The sequence below is a fragment of the Pan paniscus genome, chromosome 3, assembly GCF_029289425.2.
Source record: "Pan paniscus chromosome 3, NHGRI_mPanPan1-v2.0_pri, whole genome shotgun sequence".
NCBI classification, from domain to species: domain Eukaryota; kingdom Metazoa; phylum Chordata; class Mammalia; order Primates; family Hominidae; genus Pan; species Pan paniscus.
Window position 1 is genome coordinate 163,213,456 of NC_073252.2, and position 19,123 is coordinate 163,232,578.

General features: G+C 38.7%; 1 protein-coding gene across 2 annotated transcripts in view; it reads left to right on the forward strand.

Moving 5' to 3' along the window:
* Nucleotides 1-19,123, forward strand: part of CPE (carboxypeptidase E) — a 120,283-nt gene that overhangs the window by 84,799 nt on the left and 16,361 nt on the right. For both annotated transcript variants that reach the window (XM_024928715.4, XM_063603977.1), the window contains exons 2-3: nt 1,618-1,814; nt 4,916-5,083. In XM_024928715.4, the coding sequence (XP_024784483.2) occupies nt 1,618-1,814; nt 4,916-5,083 (365 nt within the window). The remainder of the gene's footprint in view (nt 1-1,617; nt 1,815-4,915; nt 5,084-19,123) is intronic.

Genomic DNA, 19,123 nt, shown 5'->3' on the forward strand with positions numbered 1-19,123 from the left:
ATAGCCCTGATCCTGCTCCCACCTGATCCTTAGATTAAGATTAGCATAAGCTCAGGCTGAGAGGTCACCACAAGGTCATAGTTTTCTGGGGTGAATAGTCACTTAATTCAGAAACTCAGGAATCTCATGCAAAGAATGCTTAGTTAACATATTTCCAGGAGAAAAATAATTCTAATTTGCTTTTTTATACCAAGAACCAGCAGTCTTAGTGATTTTGTAAATGCAGAAATTGGGCCCGTGGGATGGATGAAGCAGAAACGAGCAGAACAACAGGATTAATTGAGATCACTTTGCTGCTACGTTCTGCAATTTCATTACTACTCCTAAAATGCAATGGAGAGTCTCACAAACAGGCAACAGTGACTTTTGTTAGTATTCTGAGCCCTTCAGCAAAGTATATCCTCTTTGGGCTGATTTATACCATAAGGATAATAAAAATATACGCCTTACACATTTTAGTGGGCTGTTGTGAAGAGAAAATTAGATTATGTATGGCAAGGAACTTCACAATGACAAGATGATGTGATGTAATAATAATATTAAAGAAAATTATAGGAAACACATAGCACTTGCTATTTGTCAGGCACTTTTCTAAGCATTTACATTCATTATTTTATTTAGTTCTTATAATAACCTTCCATATGGGCTAGAATCTATTGTTATCTCTAATTTTTAGATGGAAAAACAGAGCCACAGAGAACTGAAGTAACTTGCCCAAGCGTAGACAGTAAGAATTGGTGCTAGGATTTGAATCCATGCAGTCTGGCCCCTCTCAATCACTATGATTTAGGAATAAAAACAAAAAAACAAAAACATAGACGTTTAAGTAAACCAGAAGACTAGCATTTGAATCCTGGCTTCACAGGCCATATAACTATGGAGACAGTCTTCTTAAGCAGTCTGAACTTCAGTTTGTTTATCTGCAAAATGAAGTTGGATAATAATACTTATTTTTAGATGTTTGGTCAGGATTAAAAAAGAAAACATGCAAAGCACAGTGTTTAACAGGAGGCACATACTGTGTTATTATTATTAGTTATTGTGGGTGAGATGGTATATTAATCTTGTCAGACTGCCATAGCAAAATATCCACAGACTGGCTGGCTTACACAACAGAAATTTATTTTCTCACAGGCCTGGAGGCTAGAAGTTCAAGATCAAGGTGGCAGCAGGGGTGGTTTCTGGTGAGGCCTCTCCTCCTGGCTGCCGCCTTCTCACTGTGCTCTCACATGGTCTTTCCTCTGTGCAGAGGAGAGAAAGAGGGCTCTGGTGTCTCTTCCTCTTTTTATAAAGATGACAGTCCTATTGGATCAGAGCTCTAAACTTATAGCTTAATTTAACCCTAATTACCTCCTTAATACAGTCACATTGGATGTTAGACCTTCAACATAATAATTTTGGGTGAATACAGTTCAGTCCATAACAGGTGGGTAGCTGGGAGGCGAGGAATAGAAGGATAGAAGGGGTATTTTAATGTCTAAGGTAGATTTTTTTTTAAGGCATCGCTGCTGGAGGAAAAAAAACCCACCAGATATTCATAATACATTTGTAGGTATACAATATATTTGGCACTGTATGTCATAGAAAACATCTCCATGCTATCTATTAATCTTTTAGGTGAGCCTGAATTTAAATACATTGGGAATATGCATGGGAATGAGGCTGTTGGACGAGAACTGCTCATTTTCTTGGCCCAGTACCTATGCAACGAATATCAGAAGGGGAACGAGACAATTGTCAACCTGATCCACAGTACCCGCATTCACATCATGCCTTCCCTGAACCCAGATGGCTTTGAGAAGGCAGCGTCTCAGGTGAGTGCCAGGCAGCTCAGATCAGGCGTGCTTTCTTCATTTTCTGTATGTTTGTACATACATGTTTATCTAAAAATTATGCCCTCGCACAAAGCTTACAGATGGTGCAGTGGAGGGCATAAGTGATGCATTCATTATTCAACTCACCGGTAAGAAAATAGTTTAGAATGAAAGGGATTATGGGTGAGTTTTTCCAGTGAAGACTGCAAATCAGAAATTGTGTTAAGAAGTTAATGTTCTAATAGTGTTCTGTTTTATGTTTTTCAATAAATTATTCATCCATTTTTGTGACTAGGTAAGTTTTGTTTTAAAAATCTACAAATATAAAAAATATCTACTGCCTTTTGTTGAAGAGTAACGCCATGGGTGTATGTGGATGAGCCAGTGTCACAGCGCCCTCTACTGAATTTAAGGAAGAAATACTTTTGGCCGGAATAATGTTTTACTGATGTTTACTTGGTTTTTACATACGCTGAGTAAAGTTAAAAAACAAGCGAAAACCCTACCTCTTAACTAAAAATAATTTAATATATCTTCGCTGTTAGATGAACTGGAAAGTAATGCCTTTTTAAGAGAAGATATATGGTGTGTGTTCCTATTTTATTGGACGGGGCGGGGGACATTATATTTGCTGTTTTCTACAGTTTAAAATAATTTTCTTAGTCTATGGGAACATGGGAACACATTCAAGTTAATATTTAGCATGTTTATCTACAGCTAAAAAATCCAATGACATAGTTTGACATTGTAAGAAACCCAGCCAATTTCTGTAAATAAATATAAAATTGATACGATTTCTAAAGTTATGAGAGAAAAATTCTAGTAATATATAAAATTAAATTATTTAATATTTTAAGGCAATATTCAGAATTTTTAGACACATGGGCAACAGATTATCATTGCTGTTTTCTGTCTTATAGATTTTTATCCTTCACAGTCTAAGGTATCTAAACTTCCATGACTTAAAATATGTGGGAAATATATCTATATCATGTGATATAATTTAACAGTAAAACAAGAAAATTCACATTATAAAATGAAACAAATATATCGGAAATTTATTAGTTTTCCAGATTGTACCGTTAGTTAAATGAAGAGTTTAAACGGGAGAGAAATTCCTCAAATCATAAAGCCCTAGAACTTTTGTTCTAGGTTCATATTTTTTCATGAAGACTGTAAGAGGGAGACATGTTATTAGTCTATAACGCATGTTAAATTCATTTTAAGCTTCTAATCTTTAGTTATTCTTCTAAATATTTAAAAAATAGGTTGCTGTGATTTACAGAGGCAATGAATATTTTACTTAAATCTAATTATAGAATGATATGCTTTGAAATAGGTCATTTATAACTAGTGAATATATATTGTGAAATTTGATAAATATCTCTTTATATTATTAACATTTAAAATATTATTCATCGAACATATTTTCAAAATACTTATGACAAGTACAGTGATGCATCTCTTAATAATGGGGAAGCATTCTGAGAAATGCGATGTTGGGTGATTTTGTCGTTTTGTGAACATTCTAGAGTGCACCTACATAAACCTGCATGGTGTAGCCTACTACACACCTAGGCTATGTGATATAGCCCATGGTTCCTAGGCTACAAGTCTGTACAGCATGTTACTGTACTGAATACTGTAGGCAACCGCAACACACTAGTAACTATTTGTGTATCTAAACATAGAAAAGGTACAGTGAAAATACGGCATAAAAGATAAAAACAGTACCTTTGGACAGGGCTTTTACCATGAATGGAGCCAGAAGTTGCTCTGGGTGAGTCAATGAGTGAGTGATGAGTGAATGTGAAGGCCTAGGACATTACTGTACACTACTATAGAATTTATAAACACTGTACACTCAGGTTACACTAAATTTATAAAAACTATTTTTCTTCCTGCAGTAATAAATTAAACTTACCTTACTGTAACTTTCTTTTTTTTTTTGAGATCGAGTCTCACTCTGTCACCAGGTTGGAGTGCAATGGCATGATCTCGGCTCACTGCACCCTCCGACTCCCTGGTTCAAGCTATTCTCCTGCCTCAGCCTCCCAAGTAGCTGGGATTACAGGCACGTGCCATCATGCCCAGCTAATTTTTTATATTTTTATTAGAGACGGGGTTTCACCATGTTGGCCAGGATGGTCTTGATCTCCTGACCTCATGATCCACCCACCTTGGCCTCTCAAAGTGCTGGGATTACAGGCGTGAGCCACTGCACCTGGCCACCTTACTGTAACTTTTTTACTTTATAAACTTTTAAACTTTAAAAACCTTTTGGACTCTTTGTAATAACACTTAGATTGAAACACACAACACATTGTACAGCTGTCCAAAAATCTTTTCTGTCTTTATATCCTTATTCTATAAGCTTTTTTCTATTTTTAAAGCTTTTTTAAAGCATTTTAATGGTTTCTTAGTTTTTCAAATGTTTTGTTAAATATAAGACACAGGCTGTGTGCAGCAGCTTATATCTATAATCCCAGTGCTTTGGGAGGCCCAGAGGAGAGGATTGCTTAAGGCCAGGAGTTTGAGACCAGCCTGAGCAACATAGCGAGACCCTGTCTTTACCAAAAATAAAAAACTTAGCCTAGCATGATTGTGCACACGTGTACTCCCAGTGCTTTGGGAGGCCAAGGAGGGAGGATCACTTGAACCCAGGAGTTTGAGGTTACAGTTAACTGTGATTATGCCACTGCACCCAAGACTGGGCAACAGAGTGAGACCCTGTCTCTTAGAAAAAAGAAAAAGAAACTAAGACACAAACACACATATCAGCCTAGGCCTACACAGGGTCAGGATCATCAAAATGTCACTAGGCAGTAGGAATTTTTCACCTCCATTATAGTCTTATGGGATCACTGCTGTATAGTCTGTCAGTCGTGGTAAGAAATGTCATTATGCGGCCCATCACTGTACTTTAAATCTGATACCTTCATGTTTATATAAGTAAAGTAGTGAAAATACTGACATGGGAGGGCATTGTTGAAGTAAATAATCTTAATAGTTATTTTAAAGAGCATTGATAGAGACCTTAAATAGAAAGTGACATAATAATAAGCAACTGATGATTTTTCTCTTTGACTTTTTTTTTTTAGCCTGGTGAACTCAAGGACTGGTTTGTGGGTCGAAGCAATGCCCAGGGAATAGATCTGAACCGGAACTTTCCAGACCTGGATAGGATAGTGTACGTGAATGAGAAAGAAGGTGGTCCAAATAATCATCTGTTGAAAAATATGAAGAAAATTGTGGATCAAAACACAAAGGTAGTGACCACGGGATAGTCTTCTTGGGTTCGTCTCTAGCCTAAGGAAATATGTTCCAATATCTTCATCATCATGAAGGACAGAGGAGTAACGTCACAGCTTGTATGGGGTGGTTAACTGTGGCTTTGAAAGTCAAGGCTGGAAGGGCTGGTGCCATGAAATTTTTCCTGGCCCCTAGAATTGGGCTGTAGGTGGAGAGGAGTTGGAGGTGAGATATAGGGAGGAACCCAGTTGTAGGTTTCTTAGAAAATCACCATGGCCTTCTCAGAGACCCTTTATTAGCTCATTTGATCAGCTCCTCCTGCCATATTACCCTGTTGCTCTTTTTCTCTTTTCCAGAACTTTCTCCTCCCTTGCTTTACAAAACTCTACTTTCTCCTACCTCTTCTACTGTCTTTCAAATCACGACTCAGTTTTTTTCCCTGTTTCTTCTACCTGGGCATAAATGCTGGCCATTTTCAGGGTCTCATCTGATACCATTATTTGCTTCCCTGGGCTTCCCTCCTTACCTGTACTTTCGGTGTTGTCTGTTACACAAGGTCTCCCAGATCCGTGCCTCTAACTTCAGACCTTCCACAGAGATTTATGTCTCTGTTTTACTAGCTAACTTGGGTTCCTTTAACTGGTGGAACTTGATATCTCAAGCTCAGGTTGTCCAGAAACAAATATTTTCCCTTAGAACCACTATTCTTTCATTTATCCCAATCATCAAAGCTTTTGATTTTTCCGTCTCTGTCACCGCTCACCAGTTACCACCTCTCAGTGATTTGATCTCTCTGACATCTCTTCCATTTCCCTTCCTCTGCAAACTCATTCCCCTGCCTCAGCTGAGACCCCCATGGTCTCCTGCTGTGACTGACGCAGTGGCCTCCTACTTGTGTTTCATGTCCAGCCTCTCCCAACTCTATTCTATCTTCTCAAATTCTCAATCTTCCAGAGTGACCTTCACACATAAATTATTGCTCTTTTGCTTAAAAAACCTTACCAGCTCTCCACTGCCCAGAGATAAAGTGAAAACTCAATGTGATGGTTAAGTATGGAGACTCTAGAGGTAGCCACCTTGGTGTAAATCATGGCTTCATATTTGCTGTGTGAACTTTGTAAAGTTATTTGACCTCTCTGTGCTTCAGGTTCTTCATCTGTAATATGGAAGTGATAATATCTACCTCATAGGATAAGGATTGAATGAGTTAATACATATAGAGTACTTGAGGCCAGGACCTGGAACTTTTATTACCATCTTAGTGTAATTTTTTGGTACTCTCTGTTATGTAGCTCAGGGCTAGGTGGACACATTTACATATCCACTAAACATTTGGTGCATCTTTGAACCAATATTGTCATCAGTTACTTGGAGGAGAAATTGAGCCCATCTTGGAGGAAAGGTGAAGAACTGCTGTCAGCAGTCCTCTATTCCTTCTCTATTGTTCTGGGTATTTCTGCTTTCATATGTCCACTACGTCTAGTGTCTTTCCTAAGTGAGAGCTCACAAAGTACAATTTCTCCATTTTATTCTAGTTGCTGGGTCATTCCAGCAGCTCTTGGCCCCTGGAAGCTGCCGTCTGGTTTATTCCTTAAGCTGGCTTCTATACCCTATAGATTCGACTCATACCAACTCCTTTGTGCTCCTAAACATACCATTTTCTAACAATTTTATGTCTTCAGATGAGTTGCTGCTCCAACTGTCTAGAATTCTCTTCTCTTTCCTTCCATGCCACTCCCTCTGTGAAGTCATCCTCTACTCTTCAAGATAGATTCTTTTTTCACATGTTCTTCATCTATACTTCCAGTATGGGCTTATTGTTACATCCAGCTTTATGTATGTTATTTGTTTATATATCTGTTTTCCCCTTTGATTCTAGAATTTGATCACTTGACTGTAAGAATTACGACTAATATTTGATTATGACAGACAGTAGGCTGAGGGCCTGTTATGAATAAACACAATCCAGCTCAGCAAACAAATCATAATATCTGAAAAAGAGGGCCACTGCAAGTAAGCAGCCAGGAATCCAGACAAGTGTTCATCATGGGGTTGGGGTGCTGGATGAAGGATCCAGGAGACAGGGAGCCTTAGATTATTGGTTTAAACTTTTAAAAACTCTCCTGCCTATATATGGGATTCATTGCAGAAACATAGGCTGAGCCTACAGGTGGGGGCTGGTCTTCTTAGTGGTGGCAAATCCATACAGGTCTTCAGCAACCTTAATTCTTGCCTCCTCAGAAGAATTCGACCAAGAGGCATAAGGCAGAGTGAGAGACTAAAGCAAGCTTTAGAGCAGGAGTGAAAGTTTATTAAAAAGTTTAGAGCGTGAATGAAAGGAGGTAAAGTACACTTGGAAGAGGGCCAAGCAGGCAACTTGAGAGATTAAGTGCACTGTTTGACCTTTGACTTGGGGTTTTATATATTGGCATGCTTCCAAGGGAGCAGGAGGTTGTGTGTCTTTCCCCCTGATTCTTCCCTTGGGGTGGGCTGTCCACATGCACAGTGGCCTCCCAGCACTTGGTAGGCACTGTATTCACAGTGTGTTTATCGAAGTTGTATGCATGCTCTCTTGAGTTGTTCTTCCCTTACCAGTTGAGTGTTCCTACTAAGTCACATACCAGTTAATCCCTGCCATTTTGCTTCTTAGTATGCTTAAGCCCACTTGCCCAACTCCTGTCATCTTATCAGGAAGCTGATCACCAGTTTTAGGCTTTTCTGTCTGTTGAGGGACTGCCTTTCCCTGGCACTTGCTGCAACCAATTATTATGTTACAGAGGCAGTTTAACAACCGCCTGACCATCACCTGATGGTTGCCTGACATTCCTGGTGGTTGGAGGGCCCTCTCTTGTCCTGCTCATGTCTGACTACCTACCTACCATAACATTTCCCCCCTCAAGAGTCCAAGACCTCAATTCTTTGGGGAAAATGGATAAAGGTCAGTCTTCTGTAACTGCTTCCTGCTGATAGAGGGGTGGTGGTGGTTGCTTTGTGGGTCTTCACCTCTTGCTAGCTGTCAGGGTAGGATGGCTCCATGGGTTGGTGAAAACAGTATCCAGCCAGGCCCGAGGGAGAAAGGGTTGGAATTTTGCCTCTGTCATGTCTTGTTGATGGGAAGTCTAGGGGTCCTCTGTAGAAGGGTGACTCTTGAATACTGACATAATGGTATCTCTCACTGAGGATCATCTGGAGCTTGATGGCCTGAAGGCAAGAGGAGACGAATTAGTTTATTAGATTTAGAAGAATGTCAAAATGAAATAAGGGGTTGAGGACAACTCCAAAAAATCCTGAGCCTGCCAACACGCTCAGGTAACTGGTGGCTATTTTCATGCCTGCTAAGACTTGCGTGGATGGTGTTACAAGCCAATTCCAATGTGTTCCCAGAATTAGAATATTGATCCAGATTTTTACATTACCCATTCCTCTTGTTTCTTCTGAGCTGTGGCCAGAGATCACTGGTTGGTTCACAGGAATAAATAGGGTTAGTCTAAATTGCAGACAAAAACTCAAAAACAACTGATGAGAATAGAACCTAATACCAAGTTATTAGATTATAGTCTGTTATGTTCTTGAAACATAAATTTTCTCTCTCCAGTCCTCATTTTTATTAAAAACAAATCATGATAGGACTGATTTGTTTGCAAAATAAGCATTAGTCCTATCATACTTGGCCTGATTATTTGCATAAAGCACAGCAAGAATAATTATTTGCCATATAGGCTCCTTTTTAAATTGGCTTTGATGAAACTTCATTCCATAAGGTATCTCAGATAAGACATTTTAAATGTCGTGAGCCCAGCCATGGGTTTCTGCCATCAAATACCTGTATGAATTGGGTAAATTCCTCTCCTCTTGAGGTCCTAAGATAACCTGGGGCTCCTAGGCCTGTCAGAAAGTGACATTCTTTACTCCCCATGGATCAGGAACCCTGTACAGGGACTGTGTAGACAAGGTATGAGACCAGTTTTCCCAAGGGGTTTTTATTGGCTCTATAAGTCAAATTTGATTCCTTAAAGGAGAGCATGCCGTTCCAGTCAAACCCTTGGTAAAATAACCAGTTTCTCCAATTGCACCCTGTTGCAAAAGAAAACAGATTACTATTGCACTTATGCAAATAACTGTATTGCCATTAGTTAAGAATACTCACAAATAGTTTCCAAATTCTGGAGAAATCAGGTAGAGAGAAATATGCTCCAAATTTTGTTTACAGGAATACTTATTTTTAAAAGCTGTAAATAGCTCAAAAGAAAGTTTTCTTGACTTTGAAAAACAAAGGATCAGCAATGTTTTAAGCAAAAAGTCATAAAAAGATTATTTTAGTCTTCTTTTAGTTCAGTCCATGCAGTTAACTCCTGTTCTGCCTGATACTCATGAACATTTCAGCTCTCCATGAGAGTCCTGAAAGTTCTTTCTCTATTCTAATGTTAGAATCTTTAAAGTTATCAGCAACCTGCATTCAAGAGTGCCTGTCAGAGTCCTATAGCTGATTATAAAGGCCATCTTTTAAAGAGGATTAAAACAAGACAACAATTGTGAATGAGAAAAAGTCTTAGGGCAGCCACAGTCAAAGACACAGTTGCCAAGAAAATTTGTTATTTCTGTGGTACACAATTATGTAGCATAACAATTATAATTATTACTGACAATGTATACTAAGTTATATCAGAATTATAGGAGCTTTGTATAATTCTGGAACACATACAAATAACACATTTATGAAGAGTAGATCAATGCTTTACTAAAACTCTGTTGTGCTTTTCAATTTGTGGAAAAACTGAACAATAGTTCTTTAACTTTAGCCAATATGATTATGCACAGAATTTTTTTTACCAGATTAATCTTTCACAAACCTTCCACAACTTGCTCAAACCTTCAGCTTTATCCTATCTAACTTTAAAAAATCCTTTAACTCTCTAAACTAGGTCAAAAAAATCCACATTTTTATGCCTTTTTATATAATCTTTTACTAAAACCACATTCTACTTTCCTTACATGCCTTGCATGTAAAAGTTTTCCAGTAGTCTCAAGAACATGTTACACTGTTAACTCTTAGCAACTTTTACTTTTGGTGAAAAACCTGCTAAGTAAGTGATTCTGACTATGTACTAGGTTTGCAGCTTAGGACAATAGACAGAAATGCAGAAAAGGTTTGACTCTTTCTAGCATCTAGGGGGCATGGGTAACTCTGTATGTCCCCGGGCCTTACGTAGCTTTAAAGGCAGCAAGTTGTACAGTTAGGAGTCAAAGTAGCAGTTTATGAAGCATTTAGTAAGCCTAATAACTTTTAAAACTGTATAACTTTTTAAAAATAAGTTCTCTTTCACAAATCTTTTCACAACTTACACAGACCATCTATGACATGCTTGGACTTTCTGATTTGTCCCAAACATTCCTCTTTTTAAACAACCAGTCATTTAATATAGGACAAGAATTTACCATACAAGATCCTTTCTCATATAAAACTTCTGTTCTTTGTAATCTTCCTTACTAAAAATACCTCTTTCCCTTTATAGCCTTTGAATTAGATTAAAGTCATTTTCTTTCTGTTAGGAAGTTAAGGTTTGTACTGCATGTTGCTGTGTGAGGATTGTGAAGGGGGAGCAGAGAAGAATGAGGTTATCTGCATACTGTAGAAGTTATCCCCCCTCAAGACATTGCTCAGTTAGATTTTTGCTGGGGCTTGTCTGAATAAATGTGGGCTATTTCTATATCCTTGAGGTAGGACTGACTAGGTTGAAGTTATTAGTTAAAGATTTAGGTAACTTTCCAGAAGAAATAGAGCTATTAGAGGGAAAGATGAATTTAGAGGTTGGGTGAATATTAATCAGGCACCCATCTTGGAAAGCGTATTTTTGCCCAAAAGAGTGTGAATCTTTTCTTTTGGAAGGAGGAGGTGCCATTTGCCCCATTATGTGGCAGAATTTGGAGGAGAGTTGCTCAGAGAAGGAGATTAGCACAGAGTACACAGCTCTTAAATCCCAAAGGGAAATTTATAATTTTACTCCTCCAGGAGTTTCTCTTGGCTTTGTCTTGTCGATGACTTGGAAGCCAGCCAGAGCAGAGAGCCCCTTCAGCTCAAGGCCATTAGGCACTGGGACTCTGTCCCAGAGCCCTTCGTCCCTCAGGGCATCCAATTTCCAGTAGCTAAGCTTGTGGCAGAGGGGGCAAGCTGCGCTAGGCTTCCTCTCATTTGTCCCATTGGGGCAGTTTGCCTTCCAGTGGCCTGGCTTCCCACACCAATGGCAGTTACCTGAAGGAGTGTTTTTAGGGAAACCTGGATGGGAGCTGGAAAGCTTATAAAGCAGCCAATAGTTGAGCATTCCTCTTGTTTCTGCATTTTTCCTTCTCCTTATCTCTATCCTCCTTATTATGCTCTCAGTTATAAAAGACTGAGGAGGCTGATTTGAGGGTTTCCTGCATAAGAGCACTGGTTTCCAAGGCTGACTTTTGTATTTTCTCCCAGTTCATTTTTAGGCCAAACAATATTACAAAGGAAAGCTAGTTTTGTTTTGTTTTAAGGTTTGGGGGAGTCAAACGCTTCTGTTTTTGGGGATGCATCTGAGGAGCGTATCCTGTGGTATAGAGACATGGTTACCCATCTGTAAAGAGGGAACAGAGGAGAAAGAAAAGGAAAAAGGAAAACAAAGGCATCCCCTCTTACTTTCCTGTTATCCTAGATAAGCATCTCCCATTCATCCTTAGAGTTCTGGAATGAACCAGTCTTACTGTGTACCCATTACCTTGGTTCCATCTCATCACAATTACCCACTTGAGAACAGAAGAGATACTGGAGTAAACAATGGGACCCTTGTTCATCCTTGGGACTCTGGAATAACCGTTCTTACTGTATACCCCTTACCTTTCCTTCGTCTGTTTTAATGGTAATCTGTTAACCTAGAACCAACCTTCATGTCTGTCCTATGGGTCTTTTGTGACTGCAACCTTGGGCTGGCCAATGTCCTTGTCTCCATGACCTTATGATGACTCTCACTCAGAGCACTGTAGCAACAAAATGATTGTCTCTTTTTTCAGATTTCCCTCCCATGTTCTTTAAGTAGATGAGAAGCCTGTTTTTCAGCTAACTGCCACAAGATGGCTGGATTTCCCTCCCTTCGAATATGACCTTGAAGGTCTTAGTGCATGTTAAGAAGGGCATGGAAGTGATTAGAGAAATGGAGGCTATGGGAGGAAGTGAGATAAAGACTCATGGAAAGCTTTCATATGCGAGTGAAACGGCATTTATTTGCCCTCTTAACATAAAGTAGTAACCTCTGGACGACTTGAGGCTTGAGGTAAGAACTCACAAGTGGCAAAGGAAGAATTTTCCCTCCTTTCAAAGGAGTGTTAACTCAAAAAAAGCAAATAAGTGAGATCCTTAAAGGGCCACAGTGAGGCCCTATGCAGGCAGACAAAGTACTTAAAAAGTCACTGGAAAACAGCCCTGGAGGGTAAAAGGGACAAAATGTATATGATAAATCATAAGGGCTGGGATTCCAATTTGTATCTATCCTGGCAATGTGCAAATCATAAGGGCTGGGATTCCAATTTGTATCTATCCTGGCAATGTGCCACCAGACAGGGGATGAGTTGGAGGTCATCTGAGCTGGTAGGGTAAAAACAAGTATAAACCTCAGGGGATAGCTGCAAGGGAGCCTATGTCTTTGCTGCTGCACAAATGCAGCAAGAGCCATGGGCACACAAATAACAAGGAGTGTGTGTTTAAGAAGTTACATGGCATGTGACGTGAAAGCAAACAAGAGGCAGGCTTGCCCCTGAGGCAGATGGTCTAGCTGGTGTACAAGGCCATTTGAGAATACGAAGGAGAATAGGAGGTGAATAGGTGGAGTAAAAAGGAGAATAGGCAGTGGTTTTGGGGAAATAGCCAACTTTAGTTGAAAAAGCAGAGGAAACCCCAGACATTGTAGTGTTAGGCTTTAGTTCTACCACTCTTGTAAGCCTCCTGTCCAGGAGGGCCATTAGTGTCTGAGTTTTACTCGGTGTGAACTCCAAGTTCCTTCCACCCCTCCGAGCCACCCATTAGAGTGAACTGAAAGATCAGCTAGGGGGAGCAGATCCATTGTGGCTGAGAAGAATTGTTCTAGTGGTTGGTCAGTAAGCAGGAGAGCAAAAAGAGAGAAGGAAACTGCATACAGGGGTTGAATACCTCCAGCCAAAGAAGGTGAGGCATAGAGGTCCTTTACCACTGGGAAACATATCCAAGTCATGTGGCACAAAGGTATGTTACCAGTGATGAATCCATATGGGTTTGCAGCAACCTCAATTCTTGCTTCCTCAGAAGAAAGAATTAAACTGAGAAACATAAGGCAGAGCGAGAGACTGAGGCAGGTTTTAGAGTAGCAGTGAAAGTGTATTAAAAAGCTTTAGAGCAGGAATAAAAGGAAGTAAAGTACACTTGGAAGTAGGCCAAGTGGGCAACTTGAGAGATCAAGTGCCCTGTTTGACCTTTTGACTTGGGGCTTTATAGGTTGGTATGCTTATGCTTCTGGGGGGTTGTGTCCCTTTTCCCCTGATTCTTCCCTTGGGGTGGGCTGTCTGCATGTGCAGTGGCCTGGCAACACTTGGGAGGGGCGCTTGCACAGTGTGTTTACTGAAGCTGCGCACATGCTCACTTGAGGCGTTCATCCCTTACCAGTCCAGTGTTCCTAGAGGAAGGTCATATACCAGTTAAACTCTGCCATTTTGCCTCTCGGTGCGCATGTATGAACCCATTTGCCCAGCTCCTGAGATCTTACTGGGAAGCTGCTGATCACCAGTTTCAGGTTTTTTAATCTATTGGGAGACTGCCTTTCTCTGGCACCTGCTGCAACCAATTATTATTTTAGAGAGGCAGTTTAACAACCTCCCGCCCATCACCTAATGTTTGCCTGACATTCCTGGTGTTGGGAGGAGGCCCTCTCCTGCCCTGCTCATGTCTGACTAGCTACCTACTGCAACAGTCTGAGACAAAGGCTACCAAAGGCTGAGGACACTGGCAGAACCTGATAAGTGAGTGACTTAAGCTTTCCTGCTTCTGAGTCATGGATACACGTCACTGTCTCAGCCTGAAAATTATCTTTCATGGGAGAGGGGGAGCCAGAAAGGTGGCAGGCTGGGGTAACCCCAGGCGAAAGAGGGCAGTCCTGTGTGGTAAACCACGAGGGCTGAGACAGAAATGGAAAACTTCTGGAAGCGGAGTCCCCATATCAGCCTACAAGCTTTCCCCATTGCTTGCATTGACTTGCTTGTGCTGTCTTTGTTAAATCTGAGAAATGAAGAAAATAATTCCTTCCACCTATCATAGAAGAATGGTGAAATCAACTCATGTTGACAGGATATTTGATTGTCAACTTTGTGCAAGCACCATTATTTCTAGCCAGAACTACCTTCTCCTTCTCCAGCTGAACCTGAATATTTGCATAATCTCTAGATTAGATGTTTTTGTATTTCTAGCTTAGGCAATACTTATTTAAAAGAGGCATGTTCATGGTAGTATTTTTTAATAAGAGCTTTTATTTAAAACAAACTCAGTGTGACTTCTTTTCATAAAGGTAAATTAAAGAAAAATACATGAAAATGAAAGATTAGTCCCTTTTTGGAACATAAGCAAGATTTGTTTACTTTACACTAAATCTTTAGTAAACTTACTTCATAATCATGGGGTGATATTGCCTATGTCTGGTTCATCACCTTTTTCCATTTTTGTCTGTAAGTGTGAGACAGTGTTTTGACCCAGCTTGGCACAAAATATATAGTAGGCAGTTCATTAATGTTATTATACATTCCTCTTCCCTCTTCCCCTTCTCAGCCTAATATCTGTATTTGTATCCCTTATAGAGGTTCTTAAATGTCAAGATTTATTCTTCTGTTTGGTGGAACAGGGAATCAGATTAATAGAAAATAGAAATGCAGATTCCTCCTCCTTTGTATAGCTGTGAGAAAAAAAAAAAAAAAGAAATTCATATTCCCACATAAGCTGATCCAGGCCTGGGGTGTGTGTGCTTCAGGAGGGGGTGGTGGGAAGGAACTTCATTCTTGCAAAGCCCTCCAGATGCTGGAGGTAGCTGAGACACATCCACTCGCTCGAGATCCATGCTCTCCTTCTTCTTCTGAACTTCTCTGAATAAAAAGCTCTCTCTTGCTCTCCCAGACTTCCTTCTCTAAGTCATTTGTCATCGGCTCTTGAGCTCTTCAGCCTGGTCACCTCCACTGTTATCTGGGCTCAGTACATGAGCCTTGGCCTGAAAGCAGAGTCAATTAAAATATACCCAGCCATTTATTAAGTTTACCCTGACTTTAATAGCTAGAGTTGTGAAGAAAACTGAATAAATAGAGCTTCAACATAATTTAAGAACCAAAGACATCTAATTATAGAACATCATATTTGAGCTGTATTTATAATCTTTAAATGGAAAGTTTAAAGAAAGGCCACAATTGTTTCTAGTTTCTATTAAAGGCTTAATTTTAAAGGTACTCCAAAGTCTTCTCTGTGAATCAGTTAAATATATAATTATAGTACACAGGGGTCTCAGGATTTAGTCAGCCTAAAAGATTCTGTTAATAGTCAAAGGGAAACTTAGTTTAATTTATCAAATTGTAGAATTTGCTTGCTTTTGAACATACTGGTAACATGCATATAAGCAATAGTGTATGATGTAAGAACTAGTAATAGGCTAAACCTGATAACTTCACACAACTTTGTGTATTTAGGGCTGTATCTTTCAATTTGTTTCAAGAACAGTTTCTTTTAAAAATTTTTTATTGCAAAATTCATATTTTATTACAAAAATTAAAACATACAAATAAGGAGAAAGAAGAATCCATTACCCTACAATCTTCAGTGAACACCATTAACATTTTGATACGTACCTTTCAAAATTATTTTTTATGGCTGTATCAACCTGTAAATATATGGTGCATACTGTGCAAGCCATTCTGAACACTTTTAGGTGGATAATAAACACAGGAATACAGTCTGCCTTGGCATGGCTTTGCCTCCTAACTCCCACTAAAACCAACCCTCCCTCTCAGAGAGTATTTTCCTTACCCCCAACAGACGGGCCATGGGTACTTCCAACTTCTTTATTTTTACTACTCTTTTCTCTCTTCTTCTCCTACCCCAATTCGTCCCTGGACTTGGTGAAGTTCCACCTCCTTCCTGAAGTCCTCAATGATTCTCCAAACCATGGTGATTTTGCCTCTTCTGAACTTATTGAAATGTGAATATTTGTCAATATCTGTCATTGGGTTAAAGAAAATAGAGGGAATGAGAGATGTACAAAGAAGAGGAGGACTGAAAATAAATTCAGTAGTAAAAGAAAAACTTTTGAACAGAATATTATAGAAGAGTGTGTTAAACTCATCTCATTTAATATTCATGTCATGTTCACAATTGGATGTAAAAAATGTAAATTCACTTAAAAAAGCATATGCATTATAGGGTATTTTGATTTCATCTCCCATATTAGTTATTTTTAGGTTGATTTAAATCAAAATATAATAAGAGTGTATTTCAGATCCCTGTGGAAAGAATGCATTATTGAATACATGGAATTGAGACAAATCCATCTCATAAATAACAGCATAGATCAAAATAAATTCTAGACACTACAATTTAAGTTTAAAAAGTATGAAACTAGAAAACTTTCGTAAGGATGTAATACTTAGAGGGGGATAGAACTTTCTAAATTTCTTGTATAGACACTAGCACATAGTGGTCACTTAATATTTATTGAACGAATGAATGAAATGGAAAAGCAAAGAGACCATAAAGAAAAGATCAATAGGTTTGATGTTATGTACTTAACATAAATATCTTAATGCTCTGTATTTTAATTACAAAATTTGAAAGGCACATGACACACTTAGAACATATTTATAGTGTGTAGTAGAGAGCTAATTTTTTTTACTAAACAACTCTTGCAAGTCAAAAAGAAAAGCTATGCATTTCTCCCAGCACTTTGGGAGGCCGAGGCGGGCGGATCACGAGGTCAGGAGATCGAGACCATCCTGGCTAACACAGTGAAAACTCGTCTCTACTAAAAATACAAAAAAATTAGCCGGGTGTGGTGGCAGGCACCTGTAGTCCCAGCTACGCGGGAGGCTGAGGCAGGAGAATGGCGTGAACCCGGGAGGTGGAGCTTGCAGTGAACCAAGATCATGCCACTGCACTCCAGCCTGGGTGACAGAGTGAGACTCCGTCTCAAAAAAAAACAAAAAAAAAAACTACGCATTTCAGTAGAAAAATTAGTTAAACCATATAAATATGTCACAGAAGAATAAATAGAAATAATCACTAAATATAAAAAACTTCTAGTTTTATTAGTTAATTAAAATAATGCAAACTTTAAAAATTCTATTGTCATTAATCAAAGTGACACACTTTAAAACACATAATAATTCCATTGTTCTTAAAAAGATTAGAGATGGAAGGTTTATTATACTGTTGCTGGTTATATTTCTGTACCTTACAGGAATGCAGTTTGGAATACATTTTTAAATGTAAACAGTTTTAGCTAATATAGATTTTAACTTAAAACATTTTTAGCTAAAAACATGCTTAGCTTTTGGTCAAGTCATTCCATTTCTAGGGATTTCTCTAAGGAAAGTACAGATTTGGACAAATGGTAGCTACAAAGGTGTTCATAGTATTTTTAATTTTTAAAATATAAACATCCCAGTATCACCTCTTGGAGATTACTAGTACTAGTGTAGTGGCTGTGTAGCCAGCCTGGCTGGGCTTGAGACCAGCCTCTGCCAGTACCAGCTGAGTGGCCTCATGCTGTTCCCTAACTTCTCTATATCTCAGTTTACTCATCTGTAGGATGGGGGAAAATGTAGTCCCTATTTCACAGAGGAAACGGGAGAATTGAATGTCTGACACAGAAAGTGTTTAATAAGTATTAGCTATCATTTTATTAGTATTTAAGAATGGTATATCCAGACATTGGCTGCCACTCAGCCATTAAAATATCATTTTAGAAGGGTATTTAATAACATGAAAAGGTGTTCATTATCTGTTTTCAAGCAAAAAAAGCAGTATATAAAATGGCATATAAATGATCACATTTAAAAATTATATAAATATATTGGGAAAAGACTGAAAAAGAGATATATACAAATGTTAGTAGTGGATATCTTTAGGTGGTAAAATTATGGGTAATTTTAATTTTCTTCTTTGTTCTTGTCTGTCTCCTCTACATTTTCTACAATGGATATATATATATATATATTTTTTTTTTTATAGCAAAAATAAGATCTACCAACCAAATGAAAAATAATAAAAACAACCTCCTACTCTAAATCACACTTTTCCACAGTTAACAGTAGCTTATGTGAAAATAGGATAATTTTAATAGACTAAAGCTGATACACTAAAAACAGCGTGAGCCTTAGGGTTTCACTGACTGGATGTGAACTCTTAGCTGTGTGAACTTAGATATGCTATTTAACACACCCAACTTTCAGATTCCTCCTTGTGAAATGGGTATGAATATCTTTGCATATCCAATACGAATGTTGAAGTGCAGTAACATAGTTCATGTCAGAACTATTCATAAACAGAGCAGAGCTATACAAATATGCGGTCTTATAACCATCAAACCCTACTGATGCCATTAGATTTTCTGTCCTAAAGAACAGCATGGATCACGTTGCCAGTAAAATCTTTTCTTTTCATCAGAGAAGCACTTGGGGTTTGAGAGTCTTCCTAGTTGCTATTAAAAACTCATTGCATAAAAGTATCAAGCTTTTGGCTCCACATTATTTCTTTGGTATACATTTCTTTTTTCCTTTGTTTTGCTTCCAAGATATGAGGGGCAGTGAATCATTCTAAAGACTTAACATGAATTCTTGAAACTTGCCTTTATTTTAAAATTTAAGATGACCATTCCAAAGTAAACATATTTTACAGTCCACTCTGAAAGAGACTCAACCTAATATTCTTTGATAGGAACAATGTTTGAAGTAGTTGAGGGAAGTTGGGAAAATAGTAAGCAAAATTTGGAAATAAACTTTACCACATGTTTGAACCACCACAGAGGACAAATCTTGTTCTGCAG